This window comes from Eutrigla gurnardus (assembly GCF_963514095.1).
Source record: "Eutrigla gurnardus genome assembly, chromosome: 12".
In the NCBI taxonomy this organism is placed as follows: Eukaryota; Metazoa; Chordata; class Actinopteri; order Perciformes; family Triglidae; genus Eutrigla; species Eutrigla gurnardus.
In genome coordinates this window covers 19,162,020-19,180,765 of record NC_139926.1, presented here as the reverse complement: position 1 = coordinate 19,180,765, position 18,746 = coordinate 19,162,020, and the positions used below count along the sequence as shown (strand labels likewise).

Sequence of the window (18,746 nt, the reverse complement as noted above, 5' to 3'; positions counted from 1 at the left end):
TTTTTTTGTGTGTCCTCACCAGAAAAAATCTTTAGCTCGACAAGAAATACTGTCCAGCAAGAGATTACATTGTAGTACCATGACTGAAATATATAAGAAGATGTACAACATGACTCTAAGGTGTGTTTTCCAGTGTATAGAATATCCTCTTAATATAACATCTTATACATTTCTCTTTTTACTATGTCGATGTGTTTCAGGGAGGAGGAATAATAAGGTGGATCATCCACACAACATTAACTACGTTCCAGTGAACCTTTCAGAGGTGGGAACACATTACAGCGTGCAACTGTAAAACATGAGAATGATGAAAATGCTTATTGCATGTTTTAGTGTTCGTGCGGTTTCATAAAACATGCACTACCCAAGGACAATACTTCAGAAAAGGCTCATCTGGTTATGAATTATGACATATTAAACAGAAAGGGGGGGGGCTAGAACTTTGCAAAGATCAAAACCTGTGAAGATGAATGTCTCCGATTCCCTCGTGAATCACTTTCACCGCTGCTCAAAGCCCAAAGGTGAAACACATCTCCCTGTTTAGACAGTAATCCGGGCGCCATCATTTACACCGCGTTTCCTCCTGGTTTTCTCTGCTGAGCAGCAATGATGGAAAAATATATTTGAGATGAATTACGTGTTAACAGAATCATTTCATGGTTCAACACATTTGCTGTGATTTATCGGCCACAACCGCCGAGCATGTGAGGTGCCGATTCATAGCAAAAAAAAAAGGGGCAGAATATGTATTTTGATTGCAGGGATGTCAGTTAAAGATATATGTCCGGTTCTATCAACGTCCTAGTTAAAGCCAAAGAGTGAGAGATCTGCAGTAATGAAACAGGATTGGAGGTAGACTTGGGAAATGCATATGCACCCTCTCATCATGGTTAATAAGATACGTTTGATACCACTTTTCCTGTTCCACGTTGCGCCTTTAAAGTTTTCCCAGATATACAAACAACCCCCGAGCTACATCGACTCCACCGCAGAGGTGACGTAGAAAAACTGTGAATTAGCGGCGTTCATTTTTTTTCCCCCTTTGCTCTTCAATTACCTTGAATTCTGGTTGAATTTGGTGCCGATGAAAACGCTGCGTTAGCGCCATCATTTCTGCCTCACAAAAAACCAACCCACGTTGGTCCTGGGCTCGACTGGGAGGAGATAACATTGTGACGGGGAGGAGGTGACAGGCTCATCTCAATGTGAATGGAGCTAATCACCAATGCAAATTGCAATCAGAAGGGCATATCTCTACCTAACTGAGAGATAATTGCGCGATTGTGCCGATAACAAAAGGTCAACCGCGTGGAGCCGCTGAGCTCTCAGATGATCATCTCACGCACACACACACGCACGCACACGCACACACACACACACACACACACACACACACACACAGTGAATATATTTTTACAGATTGAGTCACTGCATTCATTTTAAGGCCAAACACTACATTTCGGATGGTGAAGATGTGAAGCAGATGCTGCCTTTCACAAAGGACACACACAAAAAAAATTATATAGCAACCAGAAACATGGATCAAACCACAAATACACAAGTTTCATTTTCTAAATTTCAGCTCCAATTGTCAAGAAAGCCACTGTTGCTGGTTTTTCCCCTTTTCCTTTCATCACCTCTACTGTCAAAATCAGTTTGCCATTGTCCTGGCACAATGGAAAGCCGTCCTCGTGTTTCGCAGCCTCCAGCTGTGTGGGAGGAGCGCCCTCTAGTGGACTTACCGTGGGATCTTGAAGAGGGCTTTGACCGGATGCATCTCAGCCAGCGGGGGATCTCCGTCCGCCAGCTCGATGGCCGTGATGCCGAGCGACCACACGTCACAGCGGGCGTCGTACGAGTAGTCGTACTGCTGTTCGCAGGCTATGACCTGCAAATGAAACACAACGGTGACCGTCTAAACAACTCGCTTAGACTGTTAATGAGTCCTGAAACACGGTTTCACCTCAGATTACTGGGATAGAGCACTTAAAACACTTTCAATATCTCCTTAGAGGAACTGTGTAATAAATTAAAGAAAATTATGTTTAAAAAGGATCATAAAGCCGGATTTTACCTCCTTGTTATATCACTCTCTCAACTCTGTATTTATGGGCTATTTAAATACTGAAAGGTAGGTCAGTTCAGCTGCCGCTGGTATGAGCCTCTCTTTTCCACAGTCAATAATTATACTTGACACTACATTTTACAGCAGAGTTTATTCTAATTGCCCCTGAGGTCCCTCCCTCGCTGCCCAATCACGCACCCCGTTTCACGGAGTAAGCCGAGGGGGCCACAGACTCCCAGCTATTAACCTTGGGGTGACCTCAAGAGCGGCACCCGTGGAGGGGAATACACAATGACACAGGGGAGAGTCACACGGAAATAACCCAGCCTCTCTCTCCCTCCTTCTTTGTGGCACACATATATAAGAGACTCTGCTCATATAAAATGTCCAATGAGGCACTAAAGCATGTGTGTGTTGAAGCATTAGACTCTGACCTCAGGAGCCATCCAAAATGGAGTCCCGACTGATGTGTTCCTCCGCAATCGTGCGCTGGTCAGTTGAGCTGAAACACCTAAAAAAAAAAACTGAAAATAAAACCACTTATAATAATTAAGATGCATGTTTGTCTGTGTGAATTTTCTACGGATAAAAATACAATTTATGGCTCAATGTTTGAATAAATCAATAAATCCTGGCATATAATTTAGTGTGGCAACCTGCCAAGCAGTAATAATAACGGGCTATAATCATTTCAAATTATGTAGGACAGATTTTTATCAGCGTGAGTCCACTTCATCTCCATGACACAGAGGACATAAACATGCCTAGGGGTGACTCAAAGTCATTTGCCATAACAGCTTTCTTTTAATATGCAAAGGATCAAATAATGCAATTTAAATGAGCAATAATAGCCCCAGGTTAAGGCTACGGTCCATGAAATAAAAAGATGTTATGGTGAGCAAGGGACTAAAGTGTTTGGGAGCACATGAAGTGATTTATCCTGTGCTTGTGTTTGTTTCCCCAGACAACATTGCAGGGACGTGGATGCTGACATCACCCATTAATCAGTCAAATACCAAAAAATGCCTCATTTATCTGACAACGCACCTCAGCGAAGAGATAAGGCTGGGAGAGATTTCTCGGGCCATGATGCATTTGTCTCTTTTTTTTCCCCCCGAATTGACTAAATTGCCTCTTTTGAAAGACCATTACCGAAGTCGACCAGCTTGACTCCTCCCTCGGTCGTCAGGAGGATATTGTTGCCTTTGACGTCACGGTGGATAATTCGGTTGTTGTGCAAATGCTGAAGACCCTTTAAAGGACAAAAACACACTCTCAGTGTGAATCACCATTCCCTTATTAGCCAATTATCATTAGTATAGATTAGGATATGAGGTTATGCAGTGCAAAGTGTATAAAAGGTCTCCCACAGCTGTTCAGGAGGAGAGGCATTCATAACTTCTCCTGCAGAAAATAAATCCTCAGCACGCTCCCCTGCGTGTTTGCATGCCACCTCCTCCCCAACATTAGCAGCTTTTGCGGCGGGCCGTCTTACCAAGAGGGCGCTGTATAAGATGTATGAGATAACGGGCTCCTGCAGACGCTGGCCTCGCATGAGCAGGCCTTTGATGAGCTCTGTGACGGAGCCGCCGTTGCACAGCTGGGAGGGAGACAGAAAAACTCCGGTGACTCGTCCATCACTCAACACTCTGGATTCTGATTCGTGGGAAGAGCTATAGCCCACACACACATACGAGCACATGCACACACACACACTCTCCAGTCTCCACACACACACAAGAAGAAGCAATGCAGCATCACATGGCAACATGTAGGTGGGTTGATGGAAATCATTTTAGAGCTACTTAAATATTCAGTGTTAATGTGGTTATTTCGTAAGACATTTGCTAAAATATTTTGATGATTTAAATCCACATAAATCGGACAGCAGTCTTCTTATTTAACGCCAATTGCAAGCACATAACTGGATTTCTTACTGGATATCAAATAGCCTCGAACTCCTTTCGTCAGGGTTTCATTTACATTAAATTGGGCAAATTGAAGTGCAGCAAATTATGAGATGAGTTTAAAAGTAAGGCGGACAATTCATTTTAGTCTTTTTACCACTAAGAAATAAAATATCCTTTGCATTTGATTGGACAGCTAAAAAGTGGGCGGGCTTAGAATGTAGCAGAGGTGGAGCTACAGAGGACAGTAGCTCTGAACACACCTCCCTTGTTGCTAAAAGTTACAGATTGATTGATGGATGGATGTCACAATATAATTGAGTAGTGCTTGCTTACATCAGCACAATTTATCTTTGCTCAACAGGAAGAAAACATGATTGGATATTGATCTAAAAATAAGAAAAATATGTTTTTTTGGGGGTAATGTTTGCATATATTGTTAAATAACTGCACAATATGACCAAGGATGTTTTCTAAAAGAGGAGCTCACCTCAAGGACCAGCCAAAGTTGCCCGCCTGATGAGTTGTCCGACTTGTAGAACATGCCGAAAAACTTCACCACATTTGGGTGGTTGGAGAGTGACCTCAAGATGTTATATTCTGCCTCAATTTCCTCGTCCACATCCTTTAAAGGGCAACACAAAACGGGCAAAGTTGGAAGACAGAATTGCCTGAGATGTTGCTATGCAAGTGAGAAGCAGATAACATGGTGAGATGTAATAAACTAAATATTTCAAGTTCATTTTGAAAACAGGAGAAAAAACAAGGTCGACTAGAATTAGACTGCTAACGACGGGGTAATAAAGTCAGTAACAAAGGAAGGAACGGACGTGGGTGTTAAACTATTTCTGGCGGCGTTTTTCTATCAAAGTAAATCTCAGAGGAAGCGAAGAGCATCAGTCAGAGAGGCAGAATTTCTCTTCCTGGATGTCTGAGTGATAGTGTCAGCAGTCTAATCAGGGAGAGGGATGAGAGGGGAGGCAGCTCCATCTTCACAGCCATCAGGGGAGCCTCGTGGTGGATCGCACCGCCAGGATGGGGGGGATTGTTCCATTGACACCGCCACAATACGGCGCCAATGCAACGGCGACGGCGGCCTTATCGAACAGACAAATTCATGGACACACAGAGAGAGGATACACTTTCTAGAGTTAGACCTACACGACGGGAAGGAGATGAAAAGGGGAGACGTTGATATATATCACTGGAGCTACAGTACAAGTACGACTGCATCAAGATGGAGAGGAGGAAAAAGTACTGGCAACTTACTCTGTTTGAATGGCTGGCATGCTGAGACAAGTCACATAGTTATAAAGAAAGACACAATGGTTTTAGTCTGCTGAGTCATGAAAAAAAACTATCAAAATCAATGATTGTGGGGAGGCACACAGAGTGATGTCGGACTGGTGTTTGAATCATCTGAAGCAAGGCAGTATTATTATTTATTATTTAATATAACACGTATTCTTTATAAAGGGTGGCTGAGCACACACGTTGAGGTACAAGAATATGCAGCTTAATTTAAATGAGTGGCTCCCAAACCCGGGGTCAGGACCCTCCGAGGGGTCACAAGATAAACCCACTTGTTCACAGAACGATTAACAAGATAGGAAAGCAGGAAACAAGACTAAGAGTCCATGTAAGTGTATAGAGTCTGTTTAAGGAGCTACAAGCCAAAAAAGCTGGAAACCACTGCATTAAATGACTATATATGGATTTATAAGCGCTAAATGTGTTTAATAATCTATATAATGACAGTCTAGCTGGTTCTGCAGCATCCATAGAGTCAGCTTTAGGGTTTAGTAAGCATGACTTACGTTGATGGGGTCCAGCACTTTCACCGCTGCCTGACTGCCGTCCTTCTTGTTGGTCACTCTGTAGACTTTCCCATACGTCCCTTTACCGATGGTCTCCACGATGTCCCAGTTAGCTGACGGATCGCCCAGGTTCTCCATGCCAATCATGCTGGACTTGTATGGATAGAGTCCATACAGTGACCTTCTGGAGGAGAAACACAATCCCAAATGGAAAAAAAACTAAATATTTCACATATAAAGCCAAAATAAAACATTCTTGCAAGAAATACCTCTGTAGTGACGTGGAAACTAAAAGAAACCGTTCTAATAGTGAATACAAAAAGAAAGCTTCAGATGAATAACTTAACAGTTGAGCCTAAACCGACCAGACATACTTTGTGGCAGCGAGACTGAAAAACACTTTGTCTCCCAGTTAACGTCACACAGAAGTGATTAAAATAATAAGAATAAAAACACGAGCCGTGTCTGTTTAGCACAGAGCAGTACATTTATTCCCAAGGGGCCTTCTCATGCAGCTCGGTGAAACCTCCATACCCGCCAGGGAGCCACTTAACGGGTTTAAAGCAGGAGAAATCAAAGCAAAAAAAAAAAAAAAAGCGGGGCAGCTGCAGGTGGGGATGACGGTGATCTACTTACATGGCAAGTGTTATTTTCTTCTGACTCATCTGGGCTGAGAAAAAATGACAACTAAAGAGTCTCTCGTGGTCATAATATAACAGCAGCGATGGCAACGGTAATTGCTTCCAAGAGGGCGACGGGCAACAAGTGGGACTCCACAGAGACACTGAATTAGCCCTCTCCCCGGGACCTCGTCACTGCCCACTAAGAAGTGCAATCTCCTCAAGATCAATTGGATTGGACGGAGATTAACTCGACAAGTGACGGTGGAAAAAAGCGGATGCGCCACTCTGTTGTTGTAAAATGAAGTAAAAGCGAATTGCATTATATATATTATAAGGATAAATGATGAACATTGATACACAAGTCTGATATAATTCATCCTTTAAGCCAATAAGTGATGTTCCCGTGATTAACTACAACAGCTAAAGTGCAACGCTGCAGAGCACAGCAGCGTGATGGATTAGGAACCGATATTGCCATGTCGGAGCACATGCACCCTATTTTTTTTTTCTCTTCCCAAAATGACACATTTTCCAGATTAGCATGATGGAGAGGAATGTTTGTGGACGAGCTCATAGAGCGTCACTTGTCATAAACGTGTTATGCATCGCAGAGACACCGCGTGACCCTGAGGGAGGGGAAGACAAGATCAGCAGACTGATCCGGGGGGGAAAAATGAAAAAATAAAAGACGTGAATGATGTTTAACCCTCAGGAGCCGTTGCAACTCACACGTGAGGACTGATTTATGGATTGTTGTGCATGCGGGTTGAGCAATGGCATCCGAGTAGATGCTAGATGGATATGCTGCTGTTCTGCAGGTGGAGGGGGGGGGGATCAAATATGCAGCTGATATCCTTCATTGTGTCCTTCAGGGAGAGGCATGTGATGGTGGCGACGTGCCTTTTGTAAATGTGTTTTTATGACACACATTTTAATAATTATTACACAAGGCAACTACTGAAGCACCTCACTACAAGTACAGGTTCATCTTCGGTCTAATAATCCATCAATGATGAGTTTTAAACTGCCGTGAATAATGCATCACACCTGCCTTACTAATTAATAAGATCCGACCCGGTTTACTTGTCGTTTATAACCATTTTTGCAACACGCGTCTGACTTGTTCTGCCTCCCACACGTTAAACACATCACCTGTTGCCAAGAGATGCAACTTCCTTTTTGAACAGACGGCTCATATTCCCCTAAGACCAGCACGAAAATATCAACCTTTCCCCGCAACATATGTGATGTATACAGCTGCAGATCAGATGAGTATAATTATTGTTTTTAGCGGCTCATAATAAGCACAAACTGTTAAAACTAAACACAATGACTAGACCTGAACAGCAGAATCAGTTGAGCATATTTTACTCCTTCAACATCAATCATAAAAATACATTTACTTGATGGAGAATAACCAACTCTACTCTTCTGCATCTGTTCGTTATTCAAAATTAATTTTCAAAAGATCGTAAAGCCAAGAGTCACACATACCTGTGTCTGTGAAAGTGTCCCTCACACCACGACGCACCGTCTAATTCATGCTAATCCACAGGGATTAATAATTCACCAGTAATCTGCAACCTGATCTGTGGCCACGGTTAAATATTCAGGTGGCAGATGTACCCACTCATAATGGCGGCTGATATGAAGCGTCTCAGGTTGCACACAGGTAACCAGGAAGTTCATGATGGTTGCTAGGTCACGTGACTGCCGTCTCCCCGTCTATACTTGGTGTTTACACATCCAGCTGTTTCTGCTGCGTGTGACAGATACGACGGTATACCGTCTCTTTTTTAAAGACTCACTGGCGGAGTTTATAATATTATAATAATATGGCATCTTCAACAATATATCCAGAGCCTCCAATAAAACATTAGTCCACATGAAAAAAAAAACACTGGCTGTTGCCATGCATGGCCTTAAAGCCCTGGGGTGTAATGAAGGGGGAAGATAGTCAAATCAGATGGAAAGAGTTTTAATATTGGACGAGTTTGCTGCCAGATAAGCTCACACATCCGTATATGTTCAAACGCTGTGTAAAACGATCACCTTTAGAAGCCAGAAACATCCCTCGCCTTTGCACCCTCGGCCCCTCCTTGGCACATCAATAACTTATCATCTTCTTACAATAATGGGTAAAATAATAACTGAATTTCATTGAAATGGCATTATCAAGTTTCTTTTTCTGCATTAGTGTGGGTTTTTACACTCAAAACACTCTCCTGCTATTTATTTCCGCTGCACAAAGTCAAGTTTGAAACGCTTGTCTAATCGTTTTTGACTATACTGGATTATTGTCCTCTTCTAGACGGGGTTATAACCTGTAGACAGATACAACCTGTGGGGAGGGGTAGCGAGAAGACATAGCACCGTTTTAAGGGGTCATATACATATAATGACTGTTTGTGTCTTCCCAACAACAAAGCTGCTTTCTATCTCATTGTCAGAAAGCAAAGAGGAAAGCTCCATGCTGTTCTCTTAAAGGGACGGGGAGGAGACTGTGGCTTCAGAACAGGACACCACTAATCCTGGACGGCAGCACTCAGGTTACCCTTTGTTTACCGTCAGCATAGCTGGAAAAGGGATGTCCGATGTTCAAGAGCTTCTCTGTGACACCAAATGTTTTTTTTTAAATCATCATAATAATCAGTGGAATTTGAGTAAAAACATGGTATGTGTATTAGGGCTGTAGATCAGTTCATATGTCGGTAACGCTATATATCACACTATAGCATGTATTCTGTTGATTTCATATTAGATCAGAGGTCTTCAACATTTATCAGGTCATGGCCCCTTGGCTGATAGGGACACGGTGGAGGGACCCCCCATTACATATCATATAAATCTGTGTTCCTTATGAAACCGGTCGATAAAACATGGGTAGTGCAGCCTATAGTGCCATGTATAAAGGTACTACGTAATGATGTATGTTTACTATGCTAAGCTTTAAAAATAATAATTGACAGATTCATATATTAGAACATATTTAATTTGATATTGGCATTTCTATATCATAATATCACAACATTTAACAAATAGGAATATTTATAAATAATATTTCCAGCTTTTCACAGACTGCTTGCACAAGAGTAATCAGATTAAGTCATTTTGTTTGAGTTTGATCAGATTCCCTGAGAAATTTGAGTTTGTTGTGCTTGTTTTTAATCAATTTAGTCGGCATCATGAACATAACTTATGATAGTGAGTCATCGCCTATAGTGTTATGGTTATACATTAATGCTTCATTTACGGTGCATCTGCATAACTCCACATTTCCGTGCTGGTTGGAGGAGGCGACAGCCTGAGACCATGTAAACAGCTGCAGCACGGTGAGCGACTTTGTCACCAGAAACAGTGCAAAGTAAAAGTGAGTAATCTAATTTTCTGCTTCCATCAAAGTCTCGCAATCCTCCCCTCTCTAGTGAAAGCCTTGCGGGAACTCCACTTGGTAAACCCTTCGGTAAATCTGTGGAGAGGGGGGAAAAACTCTGGACTATAATCTCTTTTAAGGGGATATGAAGAGGCTTTACAGTAAACCTCCAGTAGCCACGAGCCAGGCCGAAAGCACCGTGTCCTTGCCCTCACCCTGGACGACCAAAGTCTGACACCACCGGGAAAAACACTTTTACAGTTGGAGTCCCCAAAAGAAATAACTTCCAAAGCATCAACCTAATTAACAAGTAATAATCATTAAAATGGTCAATCTAGGAACCTGGACTACATGGAAATGAATTTCTGTCATGGAATTGTGGAAATGCAACAAAAGCATCCAATTTTTTCTTAGAATTCTGTGCATTTCTTTTTTAATCAGCAAACTGTTGCAACCATTCAAACACAACTGAGAATTATAAATCCACGTGTCGCCGTGTTAAGATTCCTTTGGCAGGTTTCAAAGTGTAAAAGTCTCAATCCAAACCGCTTCACATTCTTACCTCTAAATCTAAAGTTCTAAAGAGAACACTAAATGAGATGGTTCCCCTTATTTTAACAACATTGCTCTGGTGAATCATCATCATATATATGAAATATATAATCATATGCAATTTATTTTCCTGGGATTGCACTGTATCATGTTTGTTAGTGATGCAAAATGTGTTTAAATGTTATGTTTTCCAGCATTACATCGTATACTTTTACTTTGAAATGCAAGTTATGTCTTGGCTGCTTCTATATTATCATATTTGATACAGATGTTATGTTTTTGTGGGCTGCCTGAGATCTAGAGGACAATATTACTGTAGGAGTGTAAAATTGTGTTTTCTGTTTTGGAAATGAGAAATAATTTTGCATGCATTTGTTTGTTTCAATAATCCTCTTTTGTATAACTGACTGTTTACTGAACACCCACAAAGTAGTACCACAAGCAATAAAGTAATCCAGACGCTGAACATGGAGGCCTGGAAACGTGAGTCCTACCTTGAGTTTGCAGCCTCCGTGTTTCCATCTCTAAAACCTGCAAAACAAGGGAAAGTCTTTCACACATCAGCTGATATCTGTCACTGGCTTCAGCCAACAATTCTTACCGTCCATAGCTACATCTCCGAACTGATTTGCCTGTTTGCTCGGCGGAAGGTTTTTAATTATTAACAGTGTGGACATCCGAGCGTGTCGTTTTCTGCAGACCGGAAGCTCTCGGCTGAGCTATATGAACTTGAATAGTGTGCTGGGGAGGTGGGGACCTACCTGGCCAGGAGGTAAGTGAAGAGACGTCCGCTGGTGCTTGGCCGCAGCACCGCCTCTAACACCGGCGTCTCTCCGCAGTCATCTCGGTGGGACAGAATTCCTCCGCGGGCTCACACTAGATTGTTTTCTTTCTGCTTAATTGGCAGAAAAAGAGAAGCTGGAGGGGCCTCCGGTTATCCACAAAACGCCCAGTCACGTGGCAATAACTATTCTTTCTTGTAATCTGAAATGGACTAGTTGGACAAAGAGCATATTCATCATACATTACCTAGTTTTACATAAGAGTTTTCAATTGATCTCACCAACATTTTACAAACATTAACTGTATTCTTGTATAAAGTCACATTTCTCATTAAAAAAATAAATAAAAAGGTCACAGGATGTGTGGAGGTTGTAATGTAATGTGATGAGCTCCAGTGAACTGAGACCCCTGGTGGACACAGTTCGGAGGTGGATGTCTGAATCCTACCAGCCTCATCTCCTCTCTGTAAGTCACATCAGTGGATTGAAACCAGAAAGGTCGTTACAGGAAGTCATATTTGAGCTTTGTGCAGCGGAGATGATCACAGCCGCATGAAAATACTGAAAATACTATGCCGGTGAGATTCTTTGGAAATTACACCTGCGAGAAAAGATTCTTAAATGCTCATGTGATACAAAACACTGTTTATATAGACACAATATCTGACAGCACAGTGAGATGAAGGATATTTGACAACACCGAGAGAATACTTTGACATAACTGATATCACATAGGAGGAGTGGAATAATTTATTGTAGCGCTCGAAAAGTGTCGACGGGAAATTAAACAAGATGCACAAATCATCGTGTTTATATTTTATTCACATATGTTACATTTTGCATTAAATGTCCAAGTCACACTTTCTGGTCAAACCCAGAAAGTTTGAGTCAGCACCTACAGTAATGTACTGTATTCTCTCTTCATTCATACAGGAGAACACACAAGAGCTTTCAGTTACAATTTACACCCATTACTCGTTGGCTATTTGGTTGCGGTCATTTACAAAGTGGATACTGCAAAATAGAGGAGGAGAGGAGAAACTCGTTGAACAGAAAAGCAGCATGCGTGAATTCAAGAGGAAGTCTTTTTCCAAGTGTTGACTTGTTCCTTAAAAGATTCCTCGATGTCACCGATATCAGCAGCGTGCTGCTTATCACTCGGAAAATAATTTATCTTGCAGGCACGACTGGATAAAAGTTCCTCTCTTCCAGAAAAAAAAAAAAATATGATGATAATCAAATAATTAAGTAGCTAAGACACTTAAATAATGGTGGCTTAAAGGATGTCATGCACAGTGTATAACGGATACTCAAGTCTGATAATCTTATGTTGGAATGCAACTATAAATCACAACTAGATGATGCATGAGGAAGGAATAGTCGTCACATAAACGCTCTGTACTGCAGTTAGGACTCAACAATGGAAAGAATAAAAAGGGAAAAACTTTTTTTTGTCAGCACAGAGTATTGACATTTCATCTCAAAAGCATCTTACATTTTCTTGAATTTCATATCTTTGACAGAAGTAATCAAATATTTCTGCTGTCGTGGTGTTCAGATAACCACTTCTGTGCATTTTCCTTATAGATGTATGCTACTTTAATCGTTTTAACTTTGTGTTTTTGTGGAGCGATGGCGATGAATCGATCGCTCGTCAACCCGTCGTGAATTTAGCTGCGTTTGAGTTTCTTCTTGGGAAGCAACCGGAAACAAAGAGCGCTATGTGATGGGGCAGAACACCGAGCTCTGTAGTGAGTGTAATGAGCTGACCGCATACCTCCATAAACATTAAAGTGAGTTTGAGTCAACTTTCCCAGCCATCTTCTGTAAACTCAAAGCACAACCTTAGAAAAAAAAAAGAAACAAAATCTTCACAAAAGTTAAAATTACTTGAACTATGAGCAGCAGCATTTATTTAAATATCTAAAATGTAATTTAAACAGCAAAAAACTAAATAAATTCCTGAGGATGGATTGCAATTAGACCCATAAAAAGAGCCTTTGCTTGTTTTGCAAAAAAGAACTCTCGTGTGTTGATGGGTGGACTCGCCCTGCCTACCCTCACGTTGTCAGCAGACAATGAGTGCACATTGCAATAACATCGCTACACTCATCAGGAGCCTGAAACTCTTGCCAGCACATTTCGATAAATAAAAGGGATATGCATTAACATCGTCAGAAATGGTGCATAAATTAATCAAACTTTGCAGGGACATTCAGCATTTGATATATATAGATATTTTTTTTAACCCTAACAAATATGACAGGCTTCAAAATCCTGTTCCCTTTAATTTGGAATTTCTGGCCAAAGTGTTGCCTTTTCTTTTTTCTTTTTTTTTTTACTTTCATCTTACCGAATTCCGTTTTTCCCTGTTGAAAACCACACAATAAATCACTTAAAACACACACACACGTGTTAATCTTTAGGCATGATTGTACACCAAACTTCACATAAAGGCTGTGGCAGCAACACCCTCACTGGGATGTTTGCGCTTTATTACGTTAAGAGTTCCCAAATATTTTTGATCGAGGCAGACACATAAGATGGAAAAAAACACCCTTCTTTGTCACGGGCTGCTGTTTTCAGTGGACTTTGGAAGATCTTAGAGTCCATTATAGTGAGGCCCCCAACGCTTATTGATGTGATCAAAGGTGTGTGAAACCCACTGCTGCTCCAACACTCGATACCTCTCTTCGCATAAGAAGAGAGGCTTGCCACGGCTGGAAAAAAGGCCAGAGGGGAAAACAAGTGAGAGCTGTGTTTGTTTTCTCTGCAGTAACAAGTATGTAAAAGAAATGTGCATCAAAATCTAGATCCAAATTATCAGAAGGCTTTGAATATACTGTATGTTTGTACTTGATAAAACGATAAACCTGCATTGTATTCTATGACAATAAGCTTATATACATAATTTATACAATAAGTATGTATATAGATCTGGGACACAGCATAGGAATGTGATAATTCTTAATGTGTATAAAGTACATAACACTGTGATGCCATACCGTAAATCGCGATCCTCCTCTCCGTGGGCATCGAGGTAAACAGAACCCCACAGGCAGAAACGATGTCCACGGATGATGATGATGACTGAGGCATTTATCAGTAGAAAGATGCCAGTAGCTGCGCCACAATGTTGGGAGTGCTGTCAAAACAAAAAAAAACAAAAAAAGAAAAGAGCTATGTAAATGTAGCTTACAATGAGGTATTGCATGTATTGTGTTTGGCTGTAAATAAAGGTGAGAAACTTACCAAAACACATTCACAGATACCCTGCTGTTTGCAGCACACGCCTTTGAGACAGACGAAGGCGCCACAGACGAGGCAGAGTGCAGGGTCTTTTGGCACCTTTTTGCAAGCAGTGCAGGCCTTCCTGTGATAGTACTGGAAGATGATATTGTAGTTGTCGGGGAGCTGGAGAAGGTGGGGTGGTGCCCACAGAGGCTCTTGGACAAGCAAGGTCTTCAGAGGAGAAGAAATACAGAAACACGTAAAGTATAGTTAAATCAAGCCATCCATCCATCCATCGTGCACTACAGTCATTGATACAATTTGTCGTCAAATTCTTCCTTGCTCTCCCCGAAACTCTCATTAAATAAGACGTAAATTCGTAAAGAAGCAAACTAAATTGACATGCAAGACACAGTTTTCACCACCAACACTCAAGGTTACTGCGATATGACTGACGAGGGCATAAGACACATGGCTGGTTATGCCAGTCACTCCTCAGAGACTATAGACCTTGTCAACCAAGGTTGAAACTAATTTCAAAGTGTCAATAACTTGAGTTATATGAATCATTTACAGGACTTCAAGTTCAGGATACATGGTTGGAATATGTAATTGCAGAAAGAGTATTCAAACTATTTCTTTGAAACTCCTAAGCTGATTCGGGCTGAACTCACTCGACAATACGTTTGATATTTTCTGAATTCAAACCTGCTGCAGCACAGAGATCGACTGGGAATGACCTTTAGTTTGTCAAAGAGGCAGGACTACAGTATTATTGTCTTACTGGATTGTAAGTCATCTTCATAGAGTCATCACAATTTATTTTTCTGCTTCTTAAAAGAACATTTAATACACAATGTGATTTTACTGGTATATAATTGCTGTCTTTTGTATGAATCATAATAAGGCTCTAAGTATTGATACGGTAACACAACGACCCTCATCATGAACAATAATACTGTTAAAATCATGTGTGCTGGATATTCCATTGCAGCAGGGACCATACAAGATATTTAAAGAACAAATTCAGTGAGTTCTCTTCTAGATGTACAGCTCTGTCTATAATCTATGTGTCTATCCTGTGATCTGAAATTCAAACACATACCAGTGATTGCTCGGCCTGCATCTGAGAGAGCCCGGTGACCTCCGCGCACCACTGTGTCACCAAGTCAAAGCCGCTGACCGCCCACTTCAGACACGAGGCACTCTGCACGACGCTGGAAGGCTGAGGGGGCGAGGATAAGAGCCCCAAACACACCGCCAAGGACGCAAACTCCTCCTCCTCCTGAGAACACGCGGACAGGGCGAAAACAGCTGGTGAGGTCACTCCCTTTGCTTTCACTTACTCCTCCAAAAGGATTCAAAGTGTAGCTTCAGCAGGTCGGATGGCGTTTATGATAAAACATACCGGGCAGCCGCTTAGGTTGTCCCCGTAGAGGTGATGCTGCAGGAGGCAGGAGAGACGCAGGAAGGGCAGGCAGAACTCCTGAAGGCTGAACTCGATGGACTGTGGCGACCACACACTGGAGATCAGCTGGAGAGGGAAATAACAGCAACTCTTGATCAATAACTAGCTTGCCGATAACACCGTGATGTATATCTCCCCTGGAGATTAGCAGAGATATTAAGCCGATGTTTCTCATGGGAATGGCCAATTCATTGTCTCAAAGAAAATGAAAAAGAGAGCAGAGCAAAGGGGTGAGGGGAGAGGGAGCAGCGGCTCCGAGGCAGTTACGTTGTGAAGTGCTTCATTTTAGTGCCTCACCATTGATGTTTCTTCTGCGTTCACCTTGTAGACACTCTTGTCCTTAGAGAGCTCGCCGATAACGTGACTGAGCAGCGCTTCAAAGGACGTCTCGGCATTCGCAACATTCTGTGGCAGAAAAAATCAAAGTGTTGATAATAAGCAATCAAACATTAAAAAAAGATTTACACTTTAACCAGGCCTACAATCTGCTCTGATGTCCCACAGACTTCAGCTTCAATGCGTTAATTCCCTGTTCGGTGTGAATTCAGGGGAGAACATTAAACCAGAGTATTTTTCAGCTGGCTATAATAAGAAAAAACCTTTTTTCAGTTGCAGTCCCAATGCTTATCAATGTCTCAAAGGCCTTTCCTCTATTGATAGGAGGAGGAGGATGAAAAAAAAACTCTGGCCTGGAAAATTAGGTATTAACATGAAGTGATTAAGCCATGACAAATATGAGTCTTCAGCAGCGTTACTCTTTAATGAATCACCCCTTCAAACGATTTCACAGATGGATGCCTGCTGTTTCTTGCAGAAACAACATACATCATAGTCTACACGGATTCTGAAATTGATAAGACAATCACATGACCCATAACCAAGGACAAAAACATGAAAAGACACAAAATGGCCATGGCATTATCAATCTTTTGTCACTTTTTGTAGTATATGAATGTCACACATCAGAATATATAATGCGGATCAGAACGCTTCACTGGTGCATCTGCCCAGTCCTCCTCCCGGGTATAAAATGAGCTGCACTGTAAAATATAATGACTTATGCAGAATAAGCAGAGGACGATAATTCTTTCCATACAATATAATATCTGATAAGTGGTAGAGACATTACTGAATGTGTGTTCTGATAAGGATTCAAGTGGTTCGGCTGGTATTTTATATAGAGGAAAAGCTGCATGCATTTATCAAGCTGAAGGTGGTAGAATATAAAACAGCAGTCTTATCTCGTCTGCTGTCCTTTGTCATAGATTTATAGTGGAGGAATTTCAAGTCCATGGATTTCCTCCCTCTAGGCTCGGATCTTTGTTCAGACTGATCTTTTTTTTTTTTTAACAACTTCTGTTTAATTACAGTGGTCTTCTACCAAACATGGATGCCACCATCATTGTGGGTTTGAAATCCATCTTAAAAGCATCTCGTAAGTTGAACGCCTGCACTGCCGTTCATGACGGGGTAGTAGGAAGATACAAATCCAGACCTCCATTATGGGTGGAAACACCTTAGCAGGGTTTCAGCCATTTGTCTTTTAACATTCAAGCCAACCACTCACAAATGCAGATTTAATAGACTGAAGACAGATAGTCAATTAATGCAACACTCTCCAGCAATCTCACTTCAAGATAATGAAGACCAACTGTGGAAATCATGTTAATGAAACGGAAAGGGCCTCAATTCATCTCAATTCTAAGTCATATGCAATTATTTACCGTCGTTATGGACTGCTTCTAGGAACAATCAGAGGACACAACTGGTTCAACAAGCAGGGATTACAAGTATACTTTTAACACCCTTTGAAAACGTTACCCAGTTGAGTTGAAACTACAATACGGGAAATAGATGCTTAAGGTTCTCCTTACACGACTATTTCAGCCGTTCTTAAAGGTATTTACTGTTGTTCTGTGCCATTATCTTATTTATATTATTGGTTTGTATTCAGAGGACCACAAAGGCAATCCAGACAAGAAGCAAAGGAAATCCACAAATCAGAAACAAGCCCAATAATAGAGAACACATTCAAATTTGTGAAATAAACTAATGAAAAGGGAAAAGTACTGTATGCATGAGACTGGGAAATAAAGGAAGTAAATCTGTGAATTAAGCTTGTTCAACGTGACCTCACTTCTACCTTCTTGAGTGCTCCAGATGTGCTCCAGGCCTGTCTTTCTTCTGGGCTGAACTTGGTTGAGATTGCAGCCAGAGCCTGGGCGAACTGCAGGTTGTACAGCATCTTCACCACACACGTGAAGTGCTCTACAAAGAGAGAGAAGGTGACACCGGTTATACACACCAAACCGATGAACAGAAGTGGAGAAGCACAATTTACAGATAAATTAAGAATGCATACATGAATTAAAGAATGACATTACGTCAGGGTGTCCTCAATAAGTGGATGTGAAAAGATCTTGAGGCATAAAAAAAAATGGGCTGGCAGCTTATTCAGAGGGCCGTTGTATTTCACAGTTCTGCATAAAGAGCCTCTCTGAACAGCGTGCAGGATAATTAGCAGAGCGTTTCAGGTGGAAAATGTAGCCCGAAGGAAATCTAATTCTGGTTGAAAGGAACAACAAAGAGTGCTATTTGTTTTCTTCTACAGTGAAGGGCTGCTGACAGCTCAACTGTCCTGGTCACTGCAAACGCAATTAAAAGGTTGAATTAAAATAGTAGGCCCTCCCTTTATAGCAATCAAGTGCAAAGTACCCATCAGGGACGGATCATGCACCAACCTTTCCATTTCGCTCTAAAAAAATAAAATAGCATGAAACAAAGATGACCTTGAGGAAAAATTTGACAATGAATTATTTAAGTCATAATTGTGACTATAATGCTGTTTCAAATAGAGTCACTTCCACCATCCTAATTGTCCCTGCCGGAGGTCAACCGCCCGCGACACTTCCCCCATTAAACAAGACC

General features: G+C 41.5%; 2 protein-coding genes across 2 annotated transcripts in view; both read right to left on the bottom strand.

Annotated features, from left to right (window-relative positions):
- Positions 1-1,738: 1,738 nt before the first annotated feature.
- LOC311022298 (myosin-IIIb-like) lies at positions 1,739-10,960 on the bottom strand (the record flags this gene model as incomplete). The annotated part of the gene is made up of 8 exons (XM_084023467.1): positions 10,939-10,960; positions 10,832-10,868; positions 5,790-5,973; positions 4,463-4,597; positions 3,561-3,665; positions 3,218-3,317; positions 2,500-2,576; positions 1,739-1,888 (listed from the first exon to the last, which is right to left on the bottom strand). The coding sequence occupies exons 1-8, from the start codon at positions 10,943-10,945 to the stop codon at positions 1,739-1,741; spliced, it is 795 nt and encodes a 264-aa protein (XP_083879593.1). The 5' UTR covers positions 10,946-10,960.
- A 960-nt stretch (positions 10,961-11,920) lies between these two features.
- The window catches only part of ubr3 (ubiquitin protein ligase E3 component n-recognin 3), a 32,912-nt gene continuing 26,086 nt past the window's right edge, over positions 11,921-18,746 (bottom strand). Inside the window, exons 33-39 of the mRNA XM_084022350.1 lie at positions 17,962-18,086; positions 16,116-16,223; positions 15,759-15,884; positions 15,456-15,635; positions 14,372-14,581; positions 14,125-14,264; positions 11,921-13,839 (exon numbers count right to left, since the gene is read on the bottom strand). Of these exons, the coding sequence (XP_083878476.1) occupies positions 13,722-13,839; positions 14,125-14,264; positions 14,372-14,581; positions 15,456-15,635; positions 15,759-15,884; positions 16,116-16,223; positions 17,962-18,086 (1,007 nt within the window). The 3' untranslated portion in view covers positions 11,921-13,721. The remainder of the gene's footprint in view (positions 13,840-14,124; positions 14,265-14,371; positions 14,582-15,455; positions 15,636-15,758; positions 15,885-16,115; positions 16,224-17,961; positions 18,087-18,746) is intronic.